At 35.2% G+C, this 12,192-nt stretch overlaps 1 protein-coding gene across 1 annotated transcript in view; it reads right to left on the bottom strand.

Annotated features, from left to right (window-relative positions):
- Nucleotides 1–12,192, bottom strand: part of CADM2 (cell adhesion molecule 2) — a 908,788-nt gene that overhangs the window by 269,521 nt on the left and 627,075 nt on the right. Inside the window, exon 3 of the mRNA XM_067543384.1 lies at nucleotides 1,481–1,507. Within this exon, the coding sequence (XP_067399485.1) occupies nucleotides 1,481–1,507 (27 nt within the window). The remainder of the gene's footprint in view (nucleotides 1–1,480; nucleotides 1,508–12,192) is intronic.

Genomic DNA, 12,192 nt, shown 5'->3' with positions numbered 1-12,192 from the left:
TTTAAGATCAGCAAGCTTAAACTATTTATTTTGAATCAAATAGCTAAACTATACCTGCCCTAGAGCAAATATAAATTGCAGTCTGGGGATCTAAGCTACATTTTACTCAATAATATTCCTTCAGAGTTAAAAAAGTTAAGGATAAAAGTTTTAAATTATCACTCTTTTAAAAAAATAGAAAAAATCAGAGATTTAGGAATCTTTAGGGTGAAAAGTACATTCTTAAAGAAATAGTATCTACATTTGGAAATTCATAATCAGAAAAAAATAACCTTATATATAAAACAGATAAAATAGGGACTTCTAAGCTTGATTCTGCAATTGGGCCCATACTGTCAGACCTGCTACAAAGCAGCCTAACATATATCAGATTTTTTTTTAATTATTAAAAATAATGGAGGAGAAAAGAATGGGAGAGGAAGAGAGGGTAGAGCAACTTGAAACATAAATATGTCAGAAATCTTAATACATTTAATGGTATTAAGGAATCCTGTACTTTGACAGATTAATTGGTGCCCAGGTGCAACACCATCCTAAGTACATTCTCAAGCCACTGCAGCCACACAGCTATTTTTAGCGCATTAGCTCTGAGCTAGAGTGTGCATGTCTACCCAAGCTGGGAATTACACCTCTCACCTGCAGTGCAGATGTTCCCTGTGGCTTGCCCAAGTCCAGGAAGGGTGGAAGGATTTATTTAAGTACACTGCATAGCCCAGGAGGGCTGAAGAGTTTGCCAAAAACCCAGCCTGGAATATTTTATATTTATTTGTATTCACTTTGGATTTTGAGCACACCAGAAGGGGCGGAACTTTAACGTGACCTAGTTGGAGGCAAAGCCACTTCAAACCAGAAGATTTTTGGAGTTTGGATACATCAGTGGAAGACCAGAAGGGAAACAGAGGCAAAGCCAGTGCTGTACTGCATCACACCCTAGGGGGTTATGCGACTAAAATATCAGAATAAATAAATAAAAAACTGATTGGTCCAACAGCATTCATGAGTGGTCAGAATGACAGAGATTCCTTTATATATAGGAGTTAGGGTGACCAGATAGCAAGTGTGAATAATCAGGACAGGGGGTGTGGTATTTTTGATAAATCAGAAGTTTTAGCTTTTTAGATACCTTGATTTTTAAAAAATAAAATAGTTTAATCTTACTATGAAACATATGAAAGAAAGTGAACTACAGAGTATTTGTTTTATATTTATCCATACAGCTCTTTTTTAAAAAAAGTTTTCCCTAATACTGTAGGAATTGTAGCAAACTACAGTAAAAAAAACAGAGTGATGGCTGGTAACTAACAGTAAACACTTTGCATTTATAGGCAATTATAGAAACCCAAAAGGGTAATTTATCAGAGCATAAGTCTGATAGATGCCTATGCCATTTTTGTAATTAAGAAAAAAAGAAAAATTGAGTGAGATAATGTGTACTGCAGAACCATGCAATGAAAATCAAAGAGTGGAAGGGAAAACTCACCTTTAACTTTGTTCTTAGTAGCAGCCGCTGGAACCAAGGAAAAGATTGCACAAGGAGAAGAGAACAAAGATAGATTAGACAAAGGATCTACTTACTAAGAATACAGAGAAACTTTATCAATATTGATTCAGAGCCAACAAAAACTATTTCTAACATTATTTGACCAATTTATTTGAGGCATGTATAATTTCTTCTGACCAATGGTTCTGTCACGACAGATGACTTGTGTTTTGAATTTAGTTAGTATATAGACAAAGAAAAAAAAGACAAAAAAAAAGACCTTGAAAAGTGTGGCAAGAAGTACAGTAAAATCATTTACCATTAATCATAAATAGCAGTTTCAACTTTATATATATTTCCAAACTCTAAAAAAGTATTAGTCTTACAGGACAGTTTTTCCTGTGAGTGTTCCATGATTGTATAAGCTGCATGACAGCATTAGTTCCCCTTTGATTCCATTTCTCAGAGTTCTATTTTCCTGTATCATTGGGTTTCTTTAAAAAAACATAGTTTTGAAGAAAAGAAAATAAGATAAACTATTCTTACATTTATGCAAGTATACATTGACTGAAGTACGTATAAAGATTTTATGGACCTATTTCCAAATAATCTGACAGCAGCTCTTAAAATATATATCCAATAGTTGCTAATCTATGTTATGTAACACGTTTTACCTAAACGTATAGGATTTCACTGTGCTATCATCCTGCCTGATCCTGCATCCTCTGAAGTGATCTGGTGAGGTAACAAGCTTATTGCATGCAGCTAATAAGGGGTTCCCACTCCTTTAGATGGCTGCATGTGTTGTCCATGGATTGTGGCTCTTGTCACAATGGGAAAGATGGGGCTGAGAGCTCAATACTTCCTAGCATTAGAAAATGGGAGTGAGGAGGAAGAAAGAGGAGAGGCAGGAATAAATGCAGCCATAGCTCATTTCCTTCCCAGGCACCAGTGATCCAAGCTGGTTGGATGTGCAAGGCAGGAGGAGTGTGTTGTCAATGACTGATGAAGCAAACTGAGTGAAAAAGGGGTGCTCTAGAGAAATTGTGCCTCAGATAGGTGTCTCTGAGGCACAATGGCAGCAGTGCTCCCCTGGAGTGGGAAAGCTACACACACTACATACTCAGGATGGTGTCTAAGTGTACAAGCTAACCATAAAGATGAAGCAACACATGAGAGTGAAGTGTCTTTCAAGATTTGCTTTCCCTTCCCTAAATATCCTAAAGAGCATCATGAGAACTACCTTCCATTATCCAGGCACATATGCCTATGAATGCAATACATAATATAGAAGTATTAATAACCAGAGACTGAAATTCAACCCGGGTGACTCTTGTCAAATGTAGATTATACTAAGATACTATGGGCAAGACTGTGCTTTTATGCTCAGCCCAAGGCATTTGGCGCACTGTGACACTGCACTGCCCGAGGAGGACGTTTGTGGAGGAATTATGTCTCAGAAACTCACAATTCCTCCTCTGATACTGCCTTGCTTGGGGGATGGAGGGAGTTACTTCACCCCTTTTGGGGGGCCTCTTACTTCCACCATATACCTGGCCACCTACTCTTTCTGGCAGGTATGGTGAGGGAAGAACCAAGATAGAAGACCCAAGGCTCATGAAACTCCCCGCTCCTCTCTGCACCTTCTACTTTCACTTGCTCACAAGTGGGAGTTTCAAGTGGCCCTTGCTTTCTTCCCACAGCCAGAGCCGTTCCAGCAGCCCTCCTTTGGCCAAGCAAGCAAGGGGTAGGGATGAGGGGGACAAGGACATTCTAACCATATATGAGCTGGATCTATCCTAATTAAAAAAATGTAACTATGCTAACTCAGCCACGAAATCTTAGTTTTCTATCTTTAATTATCCCACAATATTTAATGGTTTTGAAAATCCTGAGTTGGCCATAAGACCTGAAGAATTAGTATCTATAGTATACCAGTAAAGAAAGGACAGGCATGAGTGAGGCTGTATAGTATAATTGGAAGTAGGCCTGACTATCAGGCTTGTTAGCCCAATTATAATTTTCTACATATTCAATAAAAGTGGCCTAGATGACAGTAATGTTCTTACATATGTCATGTTCAATACTTGTATGGTTTTTTTCTGTTGACAGGATGGTCCAATTACAAGTCAATTGGTAAAATTCACCCCACACAACAGTCAAATTAGCTGAAATGGTCTTTACAAATATATTTCTGTCTACTGCCTGAAACCAGCTGGGGCTCTTTTCATCAATGTTTCACCCACCTGATGCCTGGCAGAGAAAGAATTATTTTTCTTCTGTTGTCATTTATTTTCTGTTATTTTCTGTTTTTCAGGTGGAAAAAATACTTTCTTTTTCAATATCTATTTTTCCTTGTTCTCTATGAATTTCCTGCACTGAAGCCCACTACAGAGAAGTACTTTTGTTTTGAAGGAGCTATATTTTCCTCTCATATCCTAAAATGTCTGATTTTTTTATCCTCCTCTTTGCAGTACCATTCCACCAAAGAGGGAGGAGGAAGGAAAAGAGGTATTTCCCAACATTGACATTATCAAAATTACAAACTGAAAAAGGAAGTACTGTTTTGTGATTAAGACACTAACTGGGAGCTCAGAGGGTGAAATTCTGACCCCACGAATTCAATGGCAAAACTCCTATTGACTTCAATAGTGCCAGGATTTCACCCAGAATATCTGCATTCATCTTCTGGCTGTGTCATAGATGTCCTATGTAACCTCTGGTAAGCCACTTAATCTCTGTGTGTGCCTCAGCTACCCATCTGGGATAATAACACTCCATTTCTTCCACCTTCCTTCTCTTTCTCTGTCTGATTTATTTAGTTTGTAAGTTCTGTGATGAAAGGATGGTCTCTTAGAATTGAATGTACGTCACCTAGCCAACAAGGTCCTGATGTCAGGAGCACCTCTGTAATACAAATACACTATAAATAATAAGTGGGCATAATATTTTGGGGATTAGACATTTTCTCCCTCAGTCACCTGCATGATCTCCTTTAGCTGTATCTGCTTTAGAAGCAGGTTAATTAGCAGAACAGAAATCCAGTTCCAGTTCTTCTACTCATTCCTTTCCTAACATCTACCTGGAGATGATTTCCTCTGCAGTAGAAACACTTCAAACTAAATTTGACAGCTGGTTCAAAATTAAACTATTTTCAATAGAATAATAAATTCAGAACAGCGTTATTACCCAGGTAGGGAAAAGTAGTGAGATGGATGATAAGATTAAGGATTTCTCTATAGAGAAAGATAGCTCTAACAGCAGTATTTATGAAAGTAAACATACTATCCTTGTTAATCGTAAAATGGAACTTATATGAAACTTTATTAAATGAACAAATATTCAGATATTCTTGAATCTATGATGGCCTGCCAATTTTTTTAAATTTTACTTTCATTAGTTTCAACATATCCTCCTTTAAACATACTGACACTGTACCATCTTCTTTTTAACAATGTCTCTCTTGCTATATACTTCTAATGTAACTAGATGAGGGCCAATGTCATTTTCACCACATAATATGACAAAGACTAGATGAATGCCTGAGGTCTGGAAATGAAAAGATAATTTAAGAAAATTAAATTTCAATATTTCCTGATATTTTAAAGTCAATAATTGATACTGAAACTTACTAGCTTTAGAATAGGTGCTCTCTTCTCTGTGATGAATTTGGAGCTGCCTGCAATAATTGATTAATATTATATCTTCATCCGGTTATTGGGATATTTACTGAATGACTTTCTTGGACTAAATCAACAGGGCTACTGGGAAACAAACATGAAGACAAGACTATGACTAGAAAGTAAGACATTTCTTACAAGCACTTTGGGGGTAAGAATGTTACAAAACACTGGAGAGATAATAAAAGGCCTTTGGCATTGATGCTCTGCCTTGACTCATTGGGTAGCTCATAAAACTGGTTCTGGGCTGCAGGTCCAGGCCCTCGAAAGTGAGAACAAAGATCTTTGGCTGGTTTTAAAGAGGCTGTCAAGTGGAAGAGAAAGTTAAGAAGAAGAGGATGGACCCAGATCTAGAAGAAGCTAGTGTCTGGGATAAGATAGACCTGCAAGAGTCTAGGTAAGACAGACATGCGTGTAGAACTTTTGTTGTTTTAAAAATCCTCTTCTTTCATGTTTTGTTTAGACCCTACTGTTAAAATTTACAAATACTTTATTCTAAGAAGGCTATTTTGGGTCACTGTAGCCCACTGGACACAGGCTCACAAGGGAAAAACAGCAGGTGACCAAACTTAGTTAAACCTGTGGGGTAAGAATGATTGAATACACATGATGCTATAGAATGCAGTGTATTTCAAGAGTGGGAGAACCACTGGATTACAAATTTCATAAAGCTCTGCTAAATTAAAAATGTCTTTTTTTGCTATGATAAAGCAAAATATTTCTCCCCTTGTCTCAGCTTAAATAAATTAACAACATCAACTTGTTAAAAAAAAAAAAAAAAAAAAAAAAGAGAGAACTCATTTCCTGTAGGTGAAAACTGGAATCAATAGTACATTGTATATTTTATTTTCCTATCTCTTTCTGAGTGTTTGCTTTTGTAGGCCAACAATTTGTAAATTACATTCTTTGAAAAATGATAGCTACGAGATGCTCAATATTTTTCCCACACTCAGCTGTCTCTACGGTGTTCATTTTTTATGGATATTTTTAGAAGGATTTTATATAGATTTTATTTTTTTCTTCTTTTGTGTGATTTATTATTCAATTTTGGATTTTGTCTTTTGAAAGACTGTGTTCTTATAATTATTTCAATAGCTCAATAAAAATAAATGGGGAGAAATAAATTTCCATCTGTTATCCAAATTATCTAACGTTTTATTGGTGAAAGGGAAGAGACAGCAAAGCCATGTATGTTCAGGTCCTTGAGAAAGGCCTTCAGGTCAAGAAGACAGTGTCTTCGGTCTCATCTCACCTTTATATTTTATATGTTATTTATGCAGCTAATTAAGTTGCTCAGTACACTACTACCACAACATGACAGCTCAAAATTTTCAAGAACAGAAGGGACATGCAAGTCATTCACATAAACGACAGAGACAATATGTTTGCCAATTTCCTCACATTTATAGCCAATCAAAAAGACCATTTTGCCTAAACCTCCAAATGTGGAAGTACTATTACCTTCAATGGAAGCCACAACCATGAAAGAGCTCCACATTTGAGCCCTTTATTGGTTTAAAAAGCATTGCTGCTACTTGATTTTCATGTTTACACCAATTCATATACATTGACTATAACTAGAGCTAGATGAACTATTGATAAAAAAAAATATTGAAACACAAATTGCCAGTGTTCATGTTCACAAAATACATATAAAGTGGAGACAATTTTTCTACAAATTTGATTTTTTCCAGTGAAATTTCCTGTGAACACTTTCTTGCCTATTAGGTTGACTGAAAAAATGTCTTGAGTACTGGTCTTAACTGTTTTGTAAAAAATAATGAAGTGGGTTGATTGCTTGTGACTAGTCATATAAATAACATGCTATAAAATCTGATTCTGTAATTGGATGAGTTTAGCCTGTGAGACCAGGAGGGTTCGCACAAACCATTTTGACTCATTTTCTCAGCCAGATTTTAAGCCAATCTGAAAAGAAATATTAGTGACAATTGCAGACTGTGGCTGTGCATCAGTCTGTGTGCTGGGAAGGATAGTTTATTGCCTTTGCTTTCCTGAAGATCCTCTCAGATTTCAGAGAAACCCTCTCTATTGGCTTCCCAAAAACACTGGATGAAAGAGCAGACCATCAATCAATGAGTGTCCTGGGGTTGAAGTGGGGGGGCAGGGGTGATTCAGGTCTCCTGCACATAAGACATCACTAGCTAGGGTTGAAAGGGGATTATATGGAGACAAAGAACCATGTGGTCTGACAGAGTCCTTCTTAGGTTTGGACAGAACATATAAACATCCAGAAGTTTTCCATTACTAGATTTGTATGCAGGTTATGGTGAAGCCTTGGGCCTTGCACTTGATTCTCTTCAGCGTTGCTGTCCACAGTTCCATATATCTTGACTGTAGTATTCAGGATCTCTTATAAATTCCTGTGCCATATCTAGCAGTGTAATCAGAATTAACATCTTCCCGATCAGTTCCATCTCCATTTGATATGTTATGCTTTTATGTGTGCAAGTATTTATATGTAATATATCAGAAAGGCTTCCATGACTTTCAATGGTCTGCACAATAAATGCATACTTCTCTCCAAAAGCTAACATTGCCAAAGACGATGACCATAATAATTTCACATGAAATTTAAAAATGGCAAAATTATGATTAAATAATTGACAATCTGATTTGTGAAAAAAATTAGGGAATTTTTAGGCACTCAAAAGTCAATGGAGATTTTTTTTTTTTTTTTTTTTTTTTGAGGACTTAAAAACCATGTCAAATGAACTGGCAGAAGTATGTGTGCGAAATTTTTCAAGAAACAGAAACTAATAATTTTTTAGTATTTTTAACTGTAACATTATATGTTTAGCTTCTGTATTGGCATCTCACAACTAGAATCTCAGAACAGATCTTCTAAATTTTGCCTTTTGTGTTATCAAAGGGAAAAAAAGAAGAGCTAAATCAGCGGAATAAATAATAACAGCAACATAAAAAATAAGTCCAAACAATAAATCTTTCTAAATAATCCATGTAATACACCATTTGTACCTTCTTCCTCTAATGCATACATTATTAGGTATGGAAAATAATATGATTCTTGCTAATAGGTGCTATTGAAGACATAGAGCCTGATCCATAAGCCACTGAAGTGATTAGACAGACACCAATCAATTCAATGGGCTTTGGATCTAGCCCATAATTAGCAATGATAGCTGGGTTACCAATTTATGATGGCGTATATAAACACATTATAAAATTGGAGAGGATTCAGAGAAGAGACGCGAGAATGATTAAAGGATTAGAAAATATGCTTTATAGTGATAGACTCAACTAGTTCAATCTACTTAGCTTAATAAACAGAAGGTTTAGGGGTGACAATTACAATTTAAAAGTACCTACATGGGAATCAAATACTTAATAATGGGCTCTTCAGTCTAGCACAAAAAGATATGACATGATCCAATGTCTGGAAGTTGAAGTTGGAAAAATTCAGACTAGAAATAAGTCATATATTTTTAATGGTGAGAGTAATTAATCAATGAAACATTTACAGAAAGTTGTAATGGATTCTCTATTGCTGATCCTTTTTAAATCAAAATTGGATGTTTTTTCTAAAAGATATGCTGTAGGAAGTTCTATGGCCTGTGTTACATAGGAGGTCAAGACTAGATGATCACAAATGGGCCCTTCTGCCCTTAGAATTTATGGAAGTCTCAAAGCAATCGAGAAATAAAAGCTTCACACGTTACACAGTATGTGGACACCATTAATGACCAAACATTTTATTACATACGCATGATCACATACTGGGACTGTTTTAGAGGAATCTGTAAGATCTAAAAACAGAATGCAGTAACACAGAAATTGCCAAACCTGAACAAACTGTTAGTTCACCTAGTCTTATTATTCTATGTCTTCTGTTTGATTTTTCAATTTGTTCAGTAGAAGACACAAAAACAAACAAACAAACAAATAAAAATCCCCAACAACAGCACTCCTAGCCTAATGTACCATGTTATGGGGAAACAATGCTGAACAAAGTTATTTTAAAAAGGTATCTTACTGTTTAGATTTTACTTATGCTAGTGCTCTTTGAGGCAGAAAGAGCCATGCTTCCAACATTATTTTCCAATGCTGCAACTTCTCATAATGAGACACATCACAGTTTACTGGATTTAAAGCATCTCTTTTTCAATTAATTCAATGCAAAATATGTTTTTAAAGTATTTATTAATGATCTAGCACAGTGGTTCTCAATCAGGGGTACACGTACCTTTGGGGGTACACAGAGGTTTCCCAGGGGGTACATGAACTCATCTAGATAGTTACCTAGTTTTACAACAGGAAACATAAAAAATACTAGTGAAGTCAGTACAAACTAAAATTTCATACAGAAAACAACTTGTTTATACTGCTCTATATACTATACTCTGAAATGTAAGTACAATATTTATATTCCAATTGTTTTTTTGTTTTTTTTTTAATAATTCTATGGTTAAAATGAGAAAGTAAGCAATGTTTCAGTAACAGTGTGCTGTGACACTTTTGTGTGCTTATGCTGATTTTTTAAGCAAGAAGTTTTTAAGAGAGGTGAAACTTGGAGCATGCAAGACAAGGGTATGTATACAAGACGAATCAGACTCCTGAAAGGGGTACAGTAGTCTGGAAAGATTGAGAACCCACTGATCTAGTTCAGTGACAAGGACAAGAAAGCTATGATAATTATAAACATCTTTCAAACTTATGTCATGCTGCATAAAATCTTCATTTTAAAAAATATGACACTAGTTTATCATATGCATTGACTCTTCTGGCTATGTGGTACATTAGTAACTGCAGAATTGTGAGGAATATACAGCTACATAGTCAGTCTAAGGAGCATTCTATAAATGCAGTAATTTAGATCAGCAGTATCATCTTGGAGCATAAACCTTGCTAGAGTGCAGGATTCCAGCTGTAGATGATACCACTTTAGTTGAGGAAATTTTGCAGTCTGAAATACATTACACTGTATATTATTGCGTGGTGAGACTTGAAGAGGAGTATAATCATACCCTAAAGGCTCCTGTAAAAGGAATCTAGATAACGTGATTTGCCTGTCTCACAATACTACTTTTATGTGTGTTATAATGCAACTGGACACACAACTTCTACAGGCAAAACAAGTTGCCAGTAAGCAATTTATTACCAGTTAACAGCTCGGTTTCTATAAAACACTGAAAAAGTATTACTTGCATATATGTAATGCACAATATAAACAAAAATAAATGCCTCTGCTCTTCAATTTTATGTTTAGCCAAGGTATCAAAACAATTCTGGAAATACACATTAAAGACATACTGTCAAGTAATAATTTGAAACACCCCACTATATTATGTTAGGTTATGTCATGCAGATTCTAGGACTTATTTCTGCCTTCAGATCATCTTTGCAGATCTTTTAAAATTAGAACAAAACAAGGATCTGAAGATCTTTAAAATCCTTTCAGCACATCTTGTGACCTATAAATATTCTTGCATCATGCAAAAAGTGTGTATACACAGCTCAACACAGAGCCTCTGTATTTATATTAACTCACCAAAAATTATAGTGGGACGGGGATGGGTACATTTAGATGAATTTAGCAAAACCACGTAAGAACAAATTGACTTTCTGCACTTCCCTTCAATTTGCACCTAGGCACAATCCCTATCCAGTTTGTTAATCATTGCCAGGATCATGAGAAATTTGAGAAAAGAAGGATGCCTTGTGGCTATGGAGAGATCATGGAGATATATTTGCCTTGGAACAGACATCTGTCAATCAATGGATGAAAGACACATGACTGTCTGAAGAGTGAGAGACTACAGTCTGGACAACCCAAGTATGTAATGGTTACATTAGAAGACTCTTCTCTTGGTCATGGCTTTTTAAATGAACACAGGATATAATACAGGATTTGGCTCAAACTGTACATAGGAAACAGACATTTTCTGAGTCTAATTACATTAATGTAATTTATATAGAGAATTAATAATATACACGTTATGATGGAATGTATATATGAGAGCCTACAGAAATATACAGTGATATTTTATCTGTTTAATGACTAATATTGTAACATATGTTCATGAGTTAGGGGCAGCATCCTAAACTGCAGGGAATTAGCACAGATCCATTCAGGTCAACAGTTATGGAATTGATACCTTGAATAAGAAATAGGATTTTATGATCTTATAGTATTTTTTTAAAATCTTTGTGTACATGATTTGCAAATGTTAATTGGCCAGGTTAAGTTTGGTAATCAATAGTGAGTGATGCAGAAGGATAGTGATGGGGAACTGGCTGGATCCCTTAAAAGTTCATTTTCTTTATTTATTTAACTAAAAGATTTAGAATTATTAACATTTTAAAAAGAAGTGTAATTTTGGGGGTTTAGCTGAGCTCCACTGAGACACACTTTCAAATTTACCTCCTTTTCAATTAAGTTTGTGTTTGGGAATTGTAAATTTCCTTTACTTTTCAATGGTCATTTTAAATGGTCTTTACAAATTCTCCCAGAAAGTTACTGCATGAGACACTTGCAATCATTTCAGTCTATTTTGTCAGGAAATAAATGGACAGCTTTTATCTTAGTCTTGACCTGATACACTATAATTGCTCCTCTAAGACCTTTTAAAGAGTGGATTTTAAATCTGATGGAATGTAATGGCGCCTTTGAAGCCATTGAGGTAAATTGTGTAATTTACAGACATTATAATAGCCTAATAATTGAAATATATTGAAATAATTGAAATATATATATATAACATCTCTGACAATGAATGAGGTGTGTATATATATATATAATATATGTATATAGAATATCTCTGACAATGGCTATGTGTATTTATGTAATGCTAAATTGTTGGGTGAAGTATATTTTCAAGGCCTGTTTGAGGTCCCTTTATAGGACTTGAAACAATATGAAATAGTGGATCATGTCCAAAAAGTAATTTTTTGAACAATTACGGCACATGTTCATTTTCTATATGAAATCTAATTTAACCAAGTGTCCCTCAAATATATAAAGATAGGTATTTAATCTATAATCATAATATAAAA

Source organism: Emydura macquarii, unplaced genomic scaffold (genome assembly GCF_026122565.2).
Source record: "Emydura macquarii macquarii isolate MOO-44397 ecotype Brisbane River unplaced genomic scaffold, CSIRO-AGI_Emac_v2 contig_75, whole genome shotgun sequence".
Classification (NCBI taxonomy): Eukaryota; Metazoa; Chordata; order Testudines; family Chelidae; genus Emydura; species Emydura macquarii.
Note: the sequence above shows the minus strand (reverse complement) of the source record. Positions and strands in the feature narration are given on the sequence as shown.